The sequence below is a fragment of the Coenobita brevimanus genome, chromosome 60 (genome assembly GCF_032717465.1).
Source record: "Coenobita brevimanus isolate Jiangsu-jjx chromosome 60, ASM3271746v2, whole genome shotgun sequence".
Lineage (NCBI taxonomy): Eukaryota > Metazoa > Arthropoda > Malacostraca > Decapoda > Coenobitidae > Coenobita > Coenobita brevimanus.
In genome coordinates, this window is record NC_137013.1 from 27,523,486 (window position 1) to 27,545,484 (window position 21,999).

Here is a 21,999-nt window from a genome sequence, read left to right on the forward strand (position 1 = left end):
AATGCCCGGGCAAATTCAAAATAACACAGAATCACAAAAGTGACGCCCCGCGGTATGATCCCTTGCTCCCAAGTGTCACGAAAGTGACGCCCCGCGGTTAAGGGGTTAAACAGGAAGCATCCAGTTGCTAGGGAGCGAGGCATGGGTAAACCACAAAGAGTCTGCTCACCCTGGCCCCACCCACACCTGCTCACAACTCGATCACAAGGGTGGTAGGGTGGAGTTTGGTGAGGCAACTGATGCACCTGACCTAGCCTAACCTTGCTTAACTACTTAATAATTTAACCTGATTTAACCTAACCTGACCTAACCTGGGCTCCAGTTGGGAAATTGGGAAACTAAATCCACTTTTGTGTACGATGAGTTTCTTCCATTATGCCCGAAACAATCATAGGTACGGCTTAAAGAACGTCCTAATAAAAGAGAAAATCTTTCAGCAAGAGAAGGTAATTTACTACCCTCAAAACAGAAAAACACAGAAAACAAACTGGAGGCATATGAGGTGAATTGGTGAAGTCTTTAGGCTGTATGCTTAGATGAAAAGTAATGGGTTTCCCAATTTTAGGGAACGAAATGGAACAAGAATGTCTGCTAATCAGAAAAAAAAAAATACTCATCTGTTCTCATGAGTTTGCATTCAGTTCTGCATTCTTCGTTAAATATCGCGCTTCCCGACACATTTCGGACCAACAGAGCATAGTTATTTCTTCCTCTTACATTTACTGTTCATTCTTTTGTTCATTCTAAGTGTACTGTATGTGTGAAAGAATGTATTAATACAAACAATAATGCTTTCCATTAACCCCATCATAGCTGGCAGCCTCGATCAATGCTTTACTGTACTGTGTCAGGGATGTTGGGTCAGGAAGAGCTATAAAAAATTGCGAACAGTTATAGGAAGGGAACGAAGGTCACTAGTATGTTTACAAGACCCTCCTCTACCATCCCAAACAGTCAGGCGGCCTGCCACTTCATCTCAGATGTTTTCGCCGATATGTTTAAATGCTAATGTAACATGCACCCTAATTATGAATAAGTTTCTTCCATTATGCCGAAAACAATCGTAGGTAAGGCCTAAGGAACGTTATGATAATAAGAAAGGAAATCTTTCAGTGAAAGGTAATTTACCACCCACAAAATAGGCAGAAAAATACAGAAAACAAACTAGAGCAATATAGATTGAATTGGTAAGGTTATTAGGCTGCATGCTTGGACGAAAATTTATGAGTTTCACAATTATAGGGGACGAAATGGAACAAAAATGTTTACTAATAAGAAAAAATACTTTCATCTCACGTGTTCTCGTAAGGTGGCATTCAGTTCCACCATTCTTTGTTCAATGTCGCTTCCCAACACATTTCGGACTGACAGAGCATACAGTTATTTCTGCTCCTTACAGTTAAGTGTACATTTATTGCACATTGTTTTGTTCGTTCGTGTATGTGTGAAAGAGAGAGTTTTGATACAAACAATAATGTATTCCATTAACCCCTTCATGGCTGCCACCCTTGAACAATGCGTTACTGTACCAGTGTCAGTGACGTTGAGTTAGGGAGAGCCATAAAAACTGCGAACAATTATGGGAAGGGAATGAAAGTCACTGGTATGTTTACACTACCCTACTCTACCATGCCAAACAGCCAGGCGGTCCTTTCATCCCAGATGTTTTCGCCGATATGTTTAAATGCTAAAGTAACACGCACCCTAATGTTGTTAAACGCTAATGTAACATGCCTCCTAATTTTATTAATTCTTTCACGAATCATAGCAAATCACAAGATGGGTTTAGGGAGGACGGGAAAAGCCAGGTGTACCAGACGAGTCTTTTCACATCTGTAAGAAAAAGAAACTGACTCTATAACTTTGAAAAAATGGTTCCAAGGTCGACTCTGTTTAATTCGTTAACGTAATGGCAGAAGACACTGTTCTAATCTAAGTGTTTAAACCTGGCCTAACCTAGCTTAACTGCACTTACTAATATAACCTAACCTATTCTTCAGTTGGGAAGTTGGGAAAAGAAGTCCACATTTGAGTACGATGAGTTTCATCCATTGTGCTGGAAACAATCATAGGTACAGCTTTAGAACGCGACAATAATAACAGGGAGGAAATCTTTCAGTAAGAAAATGTAATTTACCAAACTGAATATAGTCTGAAAAATTCTGAAACAAACTGGAGGAATATACACTGAACTGGAAAGGTCTTTCTTGTACTTAAAGTGTACATTTACCAGTAAATAAATCAGTCTAACAGTACAGTACGTGTGTTCTGTTTCTGCCAGATTAATCGTGCTCCCGGACTAATCAGGAACCCCTTAACACCATATAGCCCGGACAATCGGGCTATCTCTGTACTCCCACTCCTGCTTCTAGGCAAGCACTGACGTGCCGAGTGTTTCACCACCTCCCTCCAACACCAGAGGAGTTGCTAGTTACTTCTTGCCCCTAAAATTCACTTGGTAGAGGTGGAAACACAAAGCAAAGATACAGGAATTCTGTGTGTAGGTCCTAAGTCAATTTGCGGTGGGTGTATGCTGGTGTTGACTGCGGATAATGAAAGCGTGGACGAGGAAAGATTTAGGAAGTGGAGACATGGAATGGGATACAAGGGCTTAAGAGTAAATGCAAATAAAACAAAAGTGATGATATATAGTGAAGTCAAAACAGAGAGAATATGGCCTTGTTCAGTATGCCACAAGGATGTGGAAAGTTACTCCATCAAGTGCAATGTCTGTGATAAGTGGGTGCATAAGAGATACAGTGGTGTTTGAGACAGACTCCAAACTAATGCTGTTTACACATGTGCATTGTGTTGGTGAAAGCATGTTGAGTCTGAGAGGTAAGAAAGGATTGATCATGCTGTCGTCCACTTGCCTTCTGATAGGCGACTGTGACTGTTTTGTTTACTGTCCTCAAGGTAGCAAAGCAATGATGTCGGAGAGGTGGCTCATTAGAAAGAAAATGCTTAGGCCTAGTCGTCAAAACAAACAAATCTGTCACAAATGGACCTTCAATCACAGTTATTTTTTGGAATTACTGTACTGTATTTTTTGGCAAATAAGGTGCACTCCCTCCCCCTAAAAATTACACTGAAAAGACCTTATGCATATTCAGAGACGAATGTCATGAGGTTAGACTGGAGTTAGCTCTGGTTCTATTCAAATCAGTCACATATACTGGGTGTTATCCTAAATATCACTGGTAGAATACAGCTACAATGAAAAACATTTAATTAAACTAAAACTGTTGATAAATTATGAAAAACAAGATGGACTTGAATGTTTACTCATAAGATTTAGGAAAAACTTCAAGGATGACCAAAACTCTTGCGTCTACATAATGACTGTGCTGCTATCTGGTATCTGCTGGTGAATAACTGAAACACAGCATGGAAAGTGGCCTTTAGGTGACCAAGGCCAACTCATGCAAGCATGTTGGAGTCTTCATAAATGTAACAAAATGAAACAGTTTAGATACAGCCTCCCAAAACGAAAACATTACACTTCCAACACTCATCATACTCTCCTAACACACTCCACACCCTCCAAACACACACATCACTCTCCTTACTGACCATGTCACGTTCAGCACAGATGTAAGGTCCCACACGCAGGATGACAAGTAGGTCCTCCTCATATGCTGTGCGAAGGTATTGCTCAAGGTCTTGGTCACCTGAGAATCTGTACTGCCCTGGTTCTGGCTCATGGAATGCCCATTCCACCACCCTGTGTGTCATGAGAGAGAAACTCGACAACAATATCCTGATCTTTTCTCTCACCTAAGGATGAGTTAGGTAAGGTCAAGAAAACAAAGAGAATGCATGAAAGAAACATCAACAGCATACCTACTGAATGGGCCAAACACTCATTAACACATCATTTAAGTCCTCTGAATCCTTTCTCCATCATCCAGGCCTAACCATGTGCATGTATACAGTCATACCTTCTAAGATGTGCACAAATGGTACCATACAAGTGTGCTTCAAACAAATTGCGCATCTTAAAAATAATGTAACCTATGAGAAAAATTATAATTGGTTCTGGGCTCACCAGTCCTAGGCACCCCTTTTGTCCATATTTGTACAGTTTCATCCGCAAAACAAGCATGTAACATTAAATGAAATACAGTATATATATTACTTATTTAACATTACATGCTTGTTTTACATGCTAATTTGAAATGAAAATGGAACAAAATAAGCGCTTTAATTTTTTCACCCAAAATAAATGATTGAAAATGGTATGTCTCAGAAGCTATATGGTGGTTGAGGAGAGTTCTAAACATCACATAGACTCACTTCCACTGCCACCACCACCATCATTCAGGATTGCCTCATCATCAAATTCCTCAAAGTCCATAGTACAAACAGATGACATAACATCACCCACTTTGGCATCCACTTCACAGTCTGTCTCTGGCTAGCTTTTATGCAAACTTATACATATTCTACTTGGCTTTTGCTCCTCCCTTGGGTTGTGAGAGGCCTGCTATAGAAATTGTTGAGGGGCCTGGGGCAGCCATAGTGCCATGAAAAAAGCACAGCCAATGTGTAAGGAATGTGGTCCAAGAATCAGGGGTACTGTGGTGAAATGGGACTAAGCTCCACCTATGAAAAACGAGCTCTAGTGCTCCACCGATGACAAACAAACAAGCTGTAATGCTCCCTCCCCCAAGAGCTAACAAGTTGTAATGCTCCACCAATGAGAAATGAGCTAACAAACAGGTTCTAAGGCTGCACCAATGAGAAAAGAGCTAATAAGAAACAAGCTCTAGGGCTCCACAAGTGAGAAATGAGCTAATAAGAAACCAGTTCTAGCATTCCACCAATGAAAATCGAGTTTTATCGCGCAGACAACGATGAAGTCATACAGTGATGGACACGATACTTTCTTTTTATGTTACTGTATGAATTACGATATTTGATGCGTGAAATACGATACTGTCTGCCATTTTTTTACTGTGTTTCTTATAAATCCGCAGCTTGGAATTGCGTATCTTAGAAGGTAAGATTGTACTGTAGTTCTAGCATTTTTCTTTTAGATGAGCTTAATGTTGTATTGTGGTTTTTATGACCCCAGGCTTGAGTGAATGTAACTCAATGGATTATAGAAGACTGGCCACTTCAGCCTTAACTCTCTAAAATCTTTTATTATGCTAAACTGAAGTTTTGTTTATGCTGTGACCAAAGGGTGGGTAAAAACAGTTTTGTGTTGTAAACGATGTTATTACAGTAAACTGTGAGGACTGTTTATGAACTGCATTTGTAACAGCACTAAAGCAGAGAAGTACGAGTCATAAGCATTATCATCCTAATTCATTTTCCCACTATATCTAAAGCACATGTAGGATCCAATATCATTAGCATCATTACTAATACCAGTACCATCATCATCACTATTACCAATACCAGTGCCATCATCATCATCATCATTACCAGTACCAGTACCATCATCACTGTCATTACCAATACCAGTACCATCATCATTACCAATACCAGTGCCATCATCATCATTACCTATACAAGTACCATCATCATCCTCATTATCAATACCAGTACCATCATCACCATCATTACCAATACCAGTACCTTCATCATCATCATCATCATCATCATTACCAATACCATCATCATCATCATTACCAATACCATCATCATCATCATTACCAATACCAGTACCATCATCATCATCATTACCAATACTAGTACCCTCATCATCATCATTACCAATACCAGTACCCTCATCATCATCATTACCAATACCAGTAGAACCATCATCATCATACAACCCTAATTCCCAACTAACAGAAGGAGATGGGGTGAGGAACAACCTAGAAATAAAGAAATGGTACAGAAGTAAGAGAACTATCAACGGCATGCCAAGTACTATGGACCAAACAATCATTCAATAACAGGAAAGCATATGAACTGTAAAACCAACCAACAAAGTGTCCAGTCAAAATGATCATATATCCACTCACCTGTCAAAGCTGAGAGAACCATACAGTAGCTGCAACGCTTCATATATACAGTGATCCCTTGGTTTTTGCACACTTGGTTATAGCAGTTTTCATTATCACTGTAAGATAAAAATTTGCACTCCTGCCACTATCACGCATTTTTTGGTTAAAAAACATCGTTATCATGCACCTGAGCTGATTTTTGCAGACAATGATGATGCAGTACAGTATCTGTGGTTTCTGATGGCTCTGAGGGAATAAAAGATTAGGCCCTACTTGAGGTGTTAATCCCAGAAGGTGGAGACCATTATCTCTCTCCACCCCCTAGGCTCAAAACACCTTACCTCAAGTCCATCTCAGGTGTCTCTATGAAATGTGTTTCTTCCTTACTCTGCCCTTTTCATCACTTTCTATTAACCTAACCATGCCTATGTACCGTATGTTTCTAACACTTACTCATCATTCTGCCTACAGGTGACTTTACACTCCCTCTTTTATCTTTCTTTCCTTCATTCTTTCCTGTTCCTTCTGCATATGGGTGACTCTACACTGAGTGACAAGCTGAATGGTTTCCTGTACACCAGGAAACCATTTACTACGCTGGATGGTAAGCATATAACCAAATTATGGCGCCTGGTAGTTTAGTGGGTAATTGCGGCGCTCCAGTCAGATTGAGCCAATGAAGGTTTATATCTGAGGGATGGATAGGTTAATGCTCATGTAATGCCACTCAGGGATGAGTAAGGCTGGTCACTCTCATCTTAAATGTCAGGACCAACTTGCCCAGCCCCGGGCTCCTACGCTCCTCATGGGGCAACATAGAACTGGATGATGGATGGATAGATGGACCATACCAGTACGGTATGTATGTATGTACAGTATTTACTGTTGTGGATATAAACTGTTGTAAAAGGGAAAATTTGGGTTTGCAAGTGGGGTGTCCAGTGTAAATTAGGATAAATCTCATAGATTCGGTGCTTTCACTGTCACGCAATTTTGTCATCACATGACACACTTGGTACCAATTACATGCGATAACCATGTGATCACCATTGTATTTCCTGCCATAAAATGTGCAGTTTCTCCCCCAAAAAAGTTTTGCTTACAAAATCAACCTGCGCACTGTACCACAAAGTTCATGGTTTGGGGTAGTCTTAAGGGTTCAGGTGAGTGATACAGAGACTATCAACAAACAGAAGCAAATCACTCAAAGGCCTTACTAATTATTAAATTATATTTCATTAATGCAGACTCAGATGTGTGTATTATCATATGTTCAAGATAAATAAACAGTAAACAAGGAATTCTGCAGGTTATAAATGCACACACATGGAACACAGAGCAACTGCATCATCCCAGGTGGATCAGCAGATTGTAAGCAAAGTCAGTTGATTATCTACTAGTAAATGTAAAGTGGCAGCAAAAGATTTGTATATTTGAGTGTTTCTACTTTTACCCCTAACCGACGGATGTCAGTTGGAACTGTCAAAAAATCTGTGGTGCAGCGGGGCCAGGTGTCAGTAGGAACTGCACTTGTTTTCCTGGCACAGTTTTAAGTGGCTGCCACTTTATCTCGTCACCAAAAGCTCAGGAGAGACTCCAACCAGCCTCCCCAATCATACCTCAGTCATCTCTGTGAATATGCCGGATGTAGGACGATCTTTTCTTAACCTTTCTTGTCCAATTTCATTCCCACCTCACGTGGACTTTTGCTTCATCCACCCCTGCCAAACTTCTTTCCAAGGATACTAGGAAAGGACTCAGTGATAGTGCCATAGGGCATGCCTTGGACACCACTGTGTCTAGTTCATCTAGTAATGGAGAAGTAATCACATTGCGGGCAAAGCCACAGTTGGGGCCGTGGGCAGACGCACAAACACATCCTGTTCTCACAGCAAAAATTAGTCCCCTTCCTCATGTCATTACTCATCAGTGTAACAACCTAGAGACCTGGGGATACTTTCATTCAAAAGAATTCATTTCCCTAACTTTCATTCAAAAGAATTCATTTCCCTAACTGCTATAGTTTCTGAGATAATAAGGCTAGAATGAAAGTTTTTTTTTTTGTGTGTGTGTACCGACATGATGCACGAGCAGATATTAGCCCAGCGTCCAGGAGGTAAGTACTGCAATTCAATGCAAATTAATTTCTCTCAACTTTTTGGTGGATGTTGAATATGAATAATTTGTAAATTACATTGAGCCTTTTTTTTTTCTAAATAGCTACTTGCCAAATCATGGGTGTTCATTACACGCTGGTGCACAGTATATGGCAGGAAATGAAGTATTCTTTGTTAATTAAGGAGTAGCTATTATACAAACAGTGTCTCTGTTGTGATACGATGTATGTTCCTTGACCACGTACCCATATCACTATAATGTAATACTGATATAATACAGTAGCTAACATCAAAATTAATATTCACACTAATCATGTGTAGGGATAAGAGTACCATAGTGGTGCAATTTTGTTGCATAAGGTGGGGGCGCTCACCATCCACTCACTCGATGTAGTGCTGCTCTCGGGTGTCTGCCTTTTCCTCTCCACCACCCTTTTTTCCTTCCATCCTCTTCTGTCTTTCTTTCCTTCATTCTTTTCTTGTCATTCTGCCTACAGGTAACTTTACACTCCCTCTTTTGTCTTTCTTTCCTTCATTCTTTCTTCTTCCTTCTGCCTGTGGGTGACTCTACAATGAGTGACATGCCAAATGGTTTTCTGTACACCAGGAAACCATTTACTACGCTGGGTGGTGACCACATAACCAAATTTTGGCGTCTGGTGGTTTAGTGGGTAATTATTGTGCTCCAATTGGATTAAGCTGGTGAAGGTTTATATCCAAGGGATGGTTGGGGTTGACTGCTCGTGTAATGCCACTCAGGGATGAGTGAGGCTGGTCACTCTCATCTTAGATGTCGGGACCAACAGCCTAGCCCTGGGCTCCTACGCTCCTCATGGGGCAATGTAGGTTAGTATGATGGATGGATGGATGGAACAAGAAAATCTGATTATCTTCCATAATCTGACAAAGATCCCCTTGAACTCAGTTGCTTGCCAAGCGTGGGAAGAATGGAGGGTCTGTTTCACCAATAAAAAATGAGATTCATTATTGTCTCATACTTGCAGCACATCAAATTTCATGTAACATAACAGGTAAAAACAAACAAGCTGACTGTATTTAAGAATTTAGCTGACAAACACATTACATTCTATACTAACCATTACAAAACGATTTAATGCCGAGATAACTTACATAACCTTCTTCTTCCTCAATTTATTACAACTGACTATAAAGTCCTGAGGTACTCATGTGGATGCAACTGAAAGTGTTCAGAGAAATATTTTGAGATGGTCCAGCCATAAGAAGAGAATGGAAAATGTGCAACTTACTAGGAGAGCATTTGTGAGTGAGATGAAGAGGGAGACAAAGGATGAGATGGAGGGTTGGAGTGGAGAGAGATATATGAGTGACTGGGGGTGTCAGTTGAAGAGAGGGCAGCCAAATGGTACAGGACAGGGCAACATGGAGGCAATCTGTATGTAGCCACCCTTTAGGGGATTAGTATCTCATCATAGATAGAGAGATAGTGCGAGGGTCCTATTCTTCAAACACCGATTGCAGAACAAATACAAACCTACAATTAGGCCTAGAATCACTGTGAAAACTGTGATGATAGTAAAGCATATAAAACTTCTGTACCTTCATGCTACCTGCTCTCAATAACACTGCATGCAAGTTCGCCAGTCAATACTGTACTTACAACTGTTACATACTGGTAAAAAAAAAAAAAAAAAAAAGGGAAACGTGCACATACCTGTACAATCACCCCCTCATTTATAACTCCACCAGTCCAAGGATATCCAATAGAATTTAAATCTCTGCATAGTTCAATTTACTGTATTCAGCTTTTAAGACAGGTTTTGCACACTGAAGAGGTTAATCTCAAATATATAACACTTTCTGTGTTATGACATCTTTTCTTAGTTCCTTCTTCTTGTCTCCAAAGTTCATCCAGCTGGAAAGGCCTCTCAGTAACTTTCAAGACATGTGATGACCTAATTTGGCAGTTTTCTTCAGCTTTTTCTTTACCAAAGCTCTTCAAGTGATTTTATGAGTTTAAGTGCAATTTCAAATTTTGATGTTTCTTACTATTTCTGAACAGCCTTCAAAATGCAGTATTTGTTTACCACTGTCACAGCACTAAAAACAAATGGACACCATCTTAAGTGGCAAAGACAGAGGGATGCCATCTCAGCATGTCATTTCAGCATCAAACTACCCTCATCAGCTGCGCTTTGTCTTAACACAAACCATCCTACCTTAACCTAATCTCATTTATTCTAGCCTACCCATACCTAATCTAATTTACCATAACTTAATCTAAATATCTGCAACCTAACCTAACTTGATTTACCCAAACCTACCCTTATCTAATATACTTTATTCTAACCTAATCTTACCTAACCCAACATATCCTAACCTAATGTACCCTAATACAACCTAGCCTAATTATAACCTGCTGATTTTGGCATTGATTAAATTGTGTAGCGTGGGAGGACCAGTCTTTTTATTGATAATATAAATCCTACTTTCCCTCTTTGTTGATGGATCCTCTTCATACTTGAATACTCCATTTTGGACAACTTGCAAAGTCTCTGAATCAATCCAAAGGTATATATGCAATTTTTGTATATATTTATGAGGTGATCACACATCTTGAAGTATATCAACCTCTCATGCTGACAGGTTGAAAGGAAATGAACAAAGTACAACTACAGTCAGTACAGTATTCATTATGTTACGGATGTCTTTCAAAAAGTCACAGTTTTTTTTCATACAATTATTACCCCCTCTGGGGGTAGGGGTTTTTTTTTTCAAGAATACTCCCCCAGTACCCCTGCTTGTCGTAAAAGGCAACTAAAAGGGTTGGCGGAGGGTTAGTGCCCCTCCTTGGAGAACAACTAACTAAAAAGACAAACAATAAGCCTCGGACAAGGATTGACCAAAAGATGATGACCAAGGACCGGACAAAGGACATGGTAATCGGAACGTGGAACGTAAGGGGAGCGAATGATGAGGTGAAAGAGAGAGAGATTGTCCAGGTGCTTGAGGGTGCGAAAGTTGATGTATGTGGAATAACTGAAATTAAATGGAGTGGCGAGAGTGTGCGTGAACGGGAGTATGGATGGGTATATATGCAGGAGTAGGTGAGAATGAGAGGGCAAAAGAAGGAGTATGTATAGTCGTGAGTAAAAGATGGAAGAAGAGCATAGGACAGTATAGATCAGTTGGAATACAAATGTGGGCGATTGTGTGTGTGTATGCGCCAAAGCAAAATCTTGCAAGCAGAGTGAGAGAAGAGTTCTGGACAAATGTGGAAGTGTGCATGGAAAAGTTTGGAAGGAATGAGAGAGTGTTTTTGATCGGTGATATGAATGGTAAAGTAGGGAATGTGAAGGTGCATGGAAGAGTTGGTGAGTGGGGTGAACCTGCTGAGATAGATGAGAATGGCAGTGCATTAGTGGACATTTGTGCTGGGAGGGGGTTGGTGATAGCCAATACCCTCTTCAGGCACAAAATGATCCACAGGTATACATGGCGAGTGATGAGAAGGGTGGGTGGTGAACTGAATGAAAAGAAGGCAATGATTGATTATGTGTGTGTGGATGAAAGGATGTGAAAATGTGTAATGGATCCAAGAGCCTATAGAGGTTGGGGGAATGGACTTTCTGACCACTACTTGGTGATGGCCAAAATCAATGTCCAATTAGGATGGAGAAATAAAAGAAGGGAAGAACGGCAAGAAGGAGTATTTGTAAGGAGAGTGGAAAGATTACAAGAGGATGAGAAAAAGGCAGAGTATAAGAGAGAAGTGGAGGAACGATTGGGCAAATATGAATTGGAGCAGATGGAGGACGTGGAAGGTGTGTGCAGGATATTTACAGAAGAAATATGTGCAGCATGTGATGTGGTGTGTGGGAGGAAGAGAAGACGGTGGGGGGTGCAAGGAACAGCGTAGTGGAATGAAGAGGTGAGACAGGCTGTGGCACAAAAGAAGAAAGCATATAATGAATGAATCAGAAAAAGGGGCGTGGAAGAAGTTGAGAGGCGGAAGAGAGAGTTAAATGTAGAAAGAAAGAGAGAGGTGAAAAGATTAGTAAGAGAGAGTAAGAAGAGAGTGGATGAGGAATTTGGAAGGAACTTGAGTGTAAAGTGGAGGGACTGTAAGAAAATGTTCTGGAAAGAGGTGAAAAGAGTAAGACAGGGTGGAAGTGAAGTTAGCAGGGGAGTGAAAGATAAAAATGGTAGATTACTAGTGGAGAAGGGAGAAAAAGTGAGCAGATGGAGGGAACACTTAAGGAATTCTTGAACATACAGGATGGAATTAATGCACATATAAGTGGCTGGGGAGTGGCTGGGAGAAGGAGGGAGGTGAGAAGACAGGAAGAAATCAGTAGGATAGAAGTTGTGGAAGCAATGAAGAAAGTTAAATTGGGGAAAGCCCCAGGAATTGATGGAGAGTGTGGTGAAATGCTGAAGCATGGGGGAGAGATAGTAGTAGAATGGATGTGGAAGATGTTCAGATTGGCCTGGGAGGAAGGTAGAGTCCTGGAGGATTGGAAGTCTGGTATAATTATTCCATTGTATAAAGGAAAAAAGAAGTGTGTGGTAATCATGCGGGATTCTTTCTTAGAATAATAGGAAAACTGTATGGTAGAATACTTATTGACAGAGTTAGAGAAAGAACCGACGAATTAGTTGGAGAAGAACAGGGAGGCTTTAGGAAGGGAAGAGATTGTGTAGATCAGATATTCATTCTTAGATCTTTAGTGGAAAAGTTTCTAGAGAAGGGAAAGAAGTTGTATGCAGCTTTCATGGATTTGGAGAAAGCATATGACAGAGTGGATAGACAAGGATTGTGGAAAGTATTAAGAATATATGGAGTAGATGGGAAGTTGTTGAATGCTGTGAAGAGTATGTATGATGGTGCTAAGGCTGCAGTGTGTGTGGATGGTGAACTGAGTGAATTTTTCTCTTTGAAGGCTGGGTTGAAACAGGGATGTGTCATGTCTCCATGGTTGTTCAATCTGTACATAGATGGGGAAATAAAAGAGGTACAAGGTAGATGTTGGAGTTGCCCTGGTGAGAGAGGGTAGTGTTTGGAAACTCCCTGTACTGTTGTTTGCAGATGATACTGTGTTGTTGAATGAAGACGAAGGAGAGCTGCAAGGCTTGGTGAATGAGTCTGGGAGAGTGGGTAAGAAACGGAATCTAAAGGTGAATGTAGGGAAGAGTAAAGTGATGGTCTTTGAGAGAGGTGAAATCAGTGAATGTACAGCAAGGTTAGATGGTGAGGAATTGGAAAATGTGAGTACATTTAAGTACTTGGGTACTGTGATGAGTAAGGATGGAGGTTTGGAGGGTGAAGTGCTTGAAAGGGTACAGCAGGGAAGAAAGGTTGCTGGTTCCTTGAAAGCAGTGATAAGAAGCAAGGAAGTGAGCAGGGAAGTGAAAAAGTTACTACATGACAGTATTGTGATACCAACTCTAACGTATGGAAGTGAAGCTTGGACGTTGCTGGAAGAACTCAAGTCAAGAGTGAGAGCAGTGGAAAAGAGTTATTTAAGAGGAGACTGTGGAGTCACATGCAGAGACAGGCTGACAAATGAGGATATAAAGGAGCGTTGTGGTGTGAATGTGGATGTGATAGGAAGCATTAAGAGGAATACACTGAGGTAGTTTGGCCACATGGAGAGGATGGAGGGTGAAAGACTGACAAAGAGAGTGTACGTGAGTGAAGTGGAGGGGGGAAGAGGGAGGGGGAGGCCAAGGATGAGATGGAGGGATGGGGTGGAGAGGTATATGAGAGAGGAGGGTGTGAGTTGGGAGCGGGGCAGTGAAATGGAGGGGGTGAGGGCGACATGGAAGTGATTTGTTTGTGGCCACCCCAAACGGGATTGAGGCGTCTGGCAATAGATATACAGATAGATTTTTTTATACCGATACTGTGGGAAACCAGAAAATGGGTTTATGAGTGGCAATGGGACATTAATAAACAGTTTTTTCTGATTTTCTGTGAGCATGGTTAAAAACCAAATAATCTATCTATCTATCTATTGCCAGACGCCTCAATCCCGTTTGGGGTGGCCACAAACAAACTGCCTCCACGTCCCCTGTCCCCCGCCATTTTACTGCCCTGCTCCCAACTCACACCCCCCTCTCTCATATACCTCTCCACCCCATCCCTCCATCTCATCCTCGGCCTCCCCCTCCCTCTTTCCCCCTCCACCTCACTCACATACACTCTCTTCATCAGTCTCTCACCCTCCATCCTCTCCACATGGTCAAACCACCTCAGTGTGTTCCTCATAATGCTTCCTATCACATCCACATCCACACCACAACGCTCCTTTATATCCTCATTCGTCAGCCTGTCTCTCCATATGACTCCACAGGCTCCTCTTAAATAACTCATTTCCACTGCTCTCACTCTTGACTTGTGTCCTTCCAACAACGTCCAAGCTTCATTTCCATACGTTAGAGTTGGTATCACAATACTGTCATGTAGTAACTTTTTCACTTCCCTGTTTCTTATCACTGCTTTCAAAGAACCAACAACCTTTCTTCCCTGCTGTAACCTTTCAAGCACTTCACCCTCCAAACCTCCATCCTTATTCATCACACTACCCAAGTACTTAAACGTAATCACATTTTCCAATTCCTCACCATCCAACCTCGCTGTACATTTACTGACTTCAACTCTCTCAAAGACCATCACTTTACTCTTCCCTACATTCACCTTTAGATTCCGTTTCTTACACACACTCCCAAACTCATCCACCAAGCCTTGCAGCTCCCCTTCGTCTTCACTCAACAACACAGTATCATCTGCAAACAACAGTACAGGGAGTTTCCAAACACTATCCTCTCTCACCAGGGCAACTCCAACATCCACTACCCTACCTTGTACCTCTTTTATTACCCCATCCATGTACAGATTGAACAACCATGGAGACATGACACATCCCTGTTTCAACCCAACTTTCAAAGAGAAAAATTCACTCAGTTCACCATCCACACGCACTGCAGCCTTAGCACCATCATACATACTCTTCACAGCATTCAACAACTTCCCATCTACTCCATATATTCTTAATACTTTCCACAATCCTTGTCTATCCACCCTGTCATATGCTTTCTCCAAATCCATGAAAGCTGCATACAACTTCTTTCCCTTCTCTAGAAACTTTTCCAATAAAGATCTAAGAATGAATATCTGATCTACACAATCTCTTCCCTTCCTAAAGCCTCCCTGTTCTTCTCCAACTAATTTCTCTGTTCTTTCTCTAACTCTGTCAATAAGTATCCTATCATATACGGTACTTTTCCTATTATACTAAGAAGACAAATGCCCCTATGATTACCACACACTTCTTTTTCCCCTTTTCCTTTGTACAACGGAATTTTTATACCTGACTTCCAATCCTCCGGGACTCTAACTTCCTCCCAGGCCAATCTGCACATCTTCCACATCCATTCTACTACTATCTCTCCCCCTTGCTTCAGCATTTCACCACACACTCCATCAATTCCTGGGGCTTTCCCCAATTTAACTTTCTTCAATGCTTCCACAACTTCTATCCTACTGATTTCTTCCTGTCTTCTCACCTCCCTCCTCCTCCCAGCCATTCCCCAGCCACTTATACTCGCATTACTTCCATCCTGTATGTTCAACAATTCCTTAAAGTGTTCTCTCCATCTGCTCACTGTTTCTCCCTTCTTCACTAGTAATCTACCATTTTTATCTTTCACTTCCCTGCTAACCTCACTTCCACCCTGTCTTACTCTCTTCACCTCTTTCCAGAACATTTTCTTACAGTCCCTCCACTTTACACTCAAATTCCTTCCAAATTCCTCATCCACTCTCTTCTTACTCTCTCATACTAATCTTTTCACCTCTCTCTTTCTTTCTACATATAAGTCTCTCTTCCGCATCTCAACTTCTTCCACGCCCATATTTCTCATCCATTCATTGTATGCTTTCTTCTTTTGTGCCACAGCCTGTCTCACCTCTTCAGTCCACCACGCTATTCCTTGCACCCCCCTCCGTCTTCTCTTCCTCCCACACACCACATCACATGCTGCGCATATTTCTTCTGTAAATATCCTGCACACACCTTCCATGTCCTCCATCTACTCCAATTCATATTTGCCCAATCGTTCCTCCAATTCTCTCTTATACTCTGCCTTTTTCTCATCCTCTTGTAACCTTTCCACTCTCCTTGCAACTACTCCTTCCTCTTGTCTTTCCCTTCTTCTATTCCTCCATCTTACTTGGATCCTAATTCTGGCCACCACCAAGTAGTGGTCAGAAAGTTTACTCCTCCAACCTCTATAAACTCTTGCATCCATTACACATCTTCGCATCCTTTCATCCACACACACATAATCAATCATTGCCTTCCTTTCATTCAGCTCACCACCCACCCTTCTCATCACTCGCCATGTATACCTGTGGATCATTTTATGCCTGAAGAGGGTATTGGCTATCACAAACCCCCTCCCAGCACAAATGTCCACTAACGCACTCCCATTCTCATCTATCTCAGCAGGCACACCCCACTCACCAACTATTCCATCCACCTTCACATTCCCTACTTTACCATTCATATCACCAATCAAAAACACTCTCTCATTCCTTCCAAACTTTTCCATGCACACTTCCACATTTGTCCAGAACTCTTCTCTCACTCTGCTAGCACGATCTTGCGTTGGCACATACACACACACAATCGCCCACATTTGTATTCCAACTTTCAATCTTACCCACACAATCCTTGACCCAAGTGATCCATACTGTCTTATGCTCTTCTTCCATCTTTTACTCACAACTATACATACTCCTTCCTTTGCCCTCTCATTCTCACCTACTCCTGCACATATACCCCATCCATACTCCCATTCTCTCACACTTTCTCCTCTCCATTTTGTTTCAGTTATTCCACATACATCCACTTTCGCACCCTCAAGCAACTGGACAATCTCTCTCTCTCTTTCACAACAAAACAAATAACAAGGACTGTATTCAGTTAACACCATCGTCATCATACTGATCTCTTCTACCATCTGTGGATGAGGTTTGGTCCAAAAAGAGAGGAAAGACAGAACATGAAGTAGGGCACGGTATCACTAGCATGCCCAATGGAATTTGCCTGACACAAGTTTACTCACTATTCAAGTCCCTAAAACCCAGCTCTACCTCACAGACCTAACCACTCACATTTTTTTTTTTTTTAATGTGCTTTACCAGTCATATAGAGGCGATTCTCTGTAATTCAGTAATAAATGGGATGCTGACAACAAATGACCCAAAATTCTATTCTACTCACGTCTGGACAGCGTTGAAACCAGCCATCCTCAGCTTCCACAGCCGATCATGCCAGTTCTTTGCAAGAACCCGGAAATAGTGGATGGATCCTGATACATAGCGAAATGGCTGGCCATCCTTTAGGAATTGGTTGTTTCTGTAGTCAATGGTGAAACTACGGGGAGTGTCTGACGGTTGCCCACTGTCTGCAGTCTGTGAACGTGGAATTTCGACACACCAGTAAATTTCCTTTCTATTTCTGTGACAAAAACACCACAATAAAAAGTGTCCTTATCTTTAGTCAGAAATGTATGCTACCACTGAAATCACAATTTCTTCCATACAACTGGTGCTGTACATTAGAGGAAACTGACAAATAAGCCTCAAAGGGAGCATCGTAATTTCAAAAGGCAATCTCACTTTTGTAATCTGTGGATTTTATAGAAAAAACAATACTGTACTCAAAAAGTTACCTATAAGAACTTACTGCAAATACCATATATACAGTGTTCTTCTAAATGATAATTTTGGTCTATCCAATAAGCATACTACTGTGTCAAGAGATAACCTACATAAATCTATCTATCTATTGCCAGACGCCTCAATCCCGTTTGGGGTGGCCACAAATAAATCGTCCTCAAGTCGCCCTGTCCCCCGCCATTTCACTGCCCTGCTCCCAACTCACACCCCCCTCTCTCATATACCTTTCCACCCCATCCCTCCATCTCATCCTCGGCCTCCCCCTCCCTCTTCCCCCCTCCACCTCACTCACATACACTCTCTTCGTCAGTCTTTCACCCTCCATCCTCTCCACATGGCCAAACCACCTCAGTGTGTTCCTCATAACGCTTCCTATCACATCCACATCCACACCACAACGCTCCTTTATATTCTCATTCGTCAGCCTGTCTCTCCATGTGACTCCACAGGCTCCTCTTAAATAACTCATTTCCACTGCTCTCACTCTTGACTTGTGTCCTTCCAACAACGTCCAAGCTTCACTTAAATACGTTAGAGTTGGTATCACAATACTGTCATGTAGTAACTTTTTCACTTCCATGCTCACTTCCCTGTTTCTTATCACTGCTTTCAAAGAACCAGCAACCTTTCTTCCCTGCTGTACCCTTTCAAGCACTTCACCCTCCAAACCTCCATCCTTACTCATCACACTACCCAAGTACTTAAACGTACTCACATTTTCCAATTCCTCACCATCCAACCTCGCTGTACATTCACTGACTTCACCTCTCTCAAAGACCATCACTTTACTCTTCCCTACATTCACCTTTAGATTCCGTTTCTTACACACTCTCCCAAATTCATCCACCAAGCCTTGCAGCTCCCCTTCGTCTTCACTCAACAACACAGTATCATCTGCAAACAACAGTACAGGGAGTTTCCAAACACTATCCTCTCTCACCAGGGACACTCCAACATCCACTACCCTACCTTGTACCTCTTTTATTACCCCATCCATGTACAGATTGAACAACCATGGAGACATGACACATCCCTGTTTCAACCCAACTTTCAAAGAGAAAAATTCACTTAGTTCACCATCCACATGCACTGCAGCCTTCGCACCATCGTACATACTCTTCACAGCATTCAACAACTTCCCATCTACTCCATATATTCTTAACACTTTCCACAATCCTTGTCTATCCACCCTGTCATATGCTTTCTCCAAATCCATGAAAGCTGCATACAACTTCTTTCCCTTCTCTAGAAACTTTTCCATTAAAGATCTAAGAATGAATATCTAATCTACACAATCTCTTCCCTTCCTAAAGCCTCCCTATTCTTCTCCAACTAATTTCTCTGTTCTTTCTCTAACTCTGTCAATAAGTATCCTACCATACACTTTTACTATTATACTAAGAAGACAAATGCCCCTATGATCACCACACACTTCTTTTTCCCCTTTTCCTTTGTACAAGGGAATAATTATACCTGACTTCCAATCCTCCGGGACTCTACCTTCCTCCCAGGCCAATCTGCACATCTTCCACATCCATTCTACTACTATCTCTCCCCCATGCTTCAGCATTTCACCACACATTCCATCAATTCCTGGGGCTTTCCCCAATTTAACTTTCTTCATTGCTTCCACAACTTCTATCCTACTGATTTCTTCCTGTCTTCTCACTTCCCTCCTCCTCCTAGCCATTCCCCAGCCACTTATACTCGCATTACTTCCATCCTCTACGTTCAACAATTCCTTAAAGTGTTCTCTCCATCTGCTCACTTTTTCTCCCTTCTCCACTAGTAACCTACCATTTTTATCTTTCACTCCCCTGCTAACTTCACTTCCACCCTGTCTTACTCTTTTCACCTTTTTCCAGAACATTTTCTTACAGTCCCTCCACTTTACACTCAAATTCCTTCCAAATTCCTCATCCACTCTCTTCTTACTTTCTCTTACTAATCTTTTCACCTCTCTCCTTCTTTCTACATATAACTCTCTCTTCCGCTTCTCAACTTCTTCCACGCCCATATTTCTCATCCATTCATTGTATGCTTTCTTCTTTTGTGCCACAGCCTGTTTCACCTCTTCAGTCCACCACGCTGTTCCTTGCACCCCCCTCCGTCTTCTCTTCCTTCCACACACCACATCACATGCTGCACATATTTCTTCTGTAAATATCCTACACACACCTTCCACGTCTCCCATCTGCTCCAGTTCATATTTGCCTAATCGTTCCTCCACTTCTCTCTTATACTCTGCCTTTTTCTCATCCTCTTCTAACCTTTCCACCCTCCTTGCCACTACTCCTTCCTCTCGTCTTTCCTTTCTTCTATTCCTCCATCTTTCTTGAAATCTAATTCTAGCCACCACTAAGTAGTGGTCAGAAAGTCCACTCCCCCATCCTCTATAAACTCTTGCATCCATTACACATCTTTGCATCCTTTCATCCACACACACATAATCAATCATTGCCTTCCTTTCATTCAGTTCACCACCCACCCTTCTCATCACTCGCCATGTATACCTGTGGATCATTTTATGCCTGAAGAGGGTATTGGCTATCACAAACCTCCTTCCAGCACAAATGTCCACTAACGCACTCCCATTCTCATCTATCTCAGCAGGCACACCCCACTCACCAACTATTCCATCCACCTTCACATTCCCAACTTTACCATTCATATCACCAATCAAAAACACTCTCTCATTCCTTCCAAACTTTTCCATGCACACTTCCACATTTGTCCAGAACTCTTCTCTCACTCTTCTAGCACTGTCTTGCGTTGGCGCATACATACACACAATCACCCACATTTGTATTCCAACTTTCAACTTTACCCACACAATCCTAGACCCAACTGATCCATACTGTCTTATGCTCCTCTTCCATCTTTTACTCACAACTATACATACTCCTTCCTTTGCCCTCTCATTCTCATCTACTCCTGCACATATACCCCATCCCTACTCCCATTCTCTCACACTTTCTCCTCTCCATTTTGTTTCAGTTATTCCACATACATCCACTTTCGCACCCTCAAGCACCTGGACAATCTCTCTCTCTTTCACCTCATCATTCGCTCCCCTTACATTCCATGTTCCAATAATCACGTCCTTTGTCCGGTTCTTGGTCGTCATCGTTTGGTCAGTCCTTGTCCGAGGCTTATTGTTTGTTTTTTTAGTTAGTTGTTTTCCGGGGAGGGGCACTAACCCTCCGCCAACCCTTTTAGTCACCTTTTACGACAAGCAGAGATACTGGGGGAGTATTCTTGAAAAAAACCCCTACTCCCAGGGGGTAGGGGGGGTTTTCTCCTATTAGTGTACATTAACTGAACTTCATTACTGCTGCTACCAAATAATTTAATTCAGTTTAGGAGAGACTTTCTGTAGTGAACCGATTAACAGAAGACTCGGTTAATATTTAGAAGTCACAATGTGATTTCAGGAATAAAGCTATGCTTATCTAATGCATTTTTACGTAATTCGTTCGAGTTTGATAGTCTTTTCTATTGGAAATCATTCACTTTCTAGTTATGATACTTCTTTTCCCAGGGGTGGTGGTGGTGGTGGTGGTGGTGGTGGTGGTGGTGGTGGTGGGAAAACCTGTGTTTGCAATACTGTATGTCTATCTATCTACCTACTGCCAGATGCCTTAATCCCATCAGAGGTGGCCACAAACAAATTGCCTCCATGTTGCCCTGTCCCCTCACCATTTCACTACTTCCCCCCAGCTTACACCCTCCTCTCTTGTATACCTCTCCATTCCATCCCTCTATTTCATCCTAGGCCTCCCCCTCCCTCTCCCCCTCTCCCTCACACTCACATACACTGTCCTCCTTAGTCTCTTGCTCTCCATCCTCCCCACAAGGCCAAACCACCTCAATGTATTTCTCCTAACGCTTTCCATCACATCCATATTGCAATGCTGCTTCACTTCCTCATTTGTCAGTCTGTCTCTTCATGTAACTCCACATCCTTCTCTCAAATAATTCATTACCACTGCTCTCACTCTTGACCTGTGTCCTTCCAACAAGGTCCAAGCTTCACTTCCATATGTCAGAGTTGGTATCACAATACTGTAGTATCATGAGGCGACTTTTTAACTTCCATGCTTACTTCTCTACTTCTTATCACGGCTTTCAAAGAACCAGCCACCCTTCTTCCTTGTTATACCCTTTCAAGCACTTCATCCTCCAAACTTCCATC

The 21,999-nt window shown here is 41.8% G+C and overlaps 1 protein-coding gene across 1 annotated transcript in view; it reads right to left on the reverse strand.

The window, feature by feature from the left end:
• Positions 1 to 21,999, reverse strand: part of LOC145403335 (beta-galactosidase-like) — a 415,229-nt gene that overhangs the window by 350,033 nt on the left and 43,197 nt on the right. Inside the window, exons 2-3 of the mRNA XM_080275127.1 lie at positions 17,347 to 17,537; positions 3,574 to 3,724 (exon numbers count right to left, since the gene is read on the reverse strand). Of these exons, the coding sequence (XP_080131253.1) occupies positions 3,574 to 3,724; positions 17,347 to 17,537 (342 nt within the window). The remainder of the gene's footprint in view (positions 1 to 3,573; positions 3,725 to 17,346; positions 17,538 to 21,999) is intronic.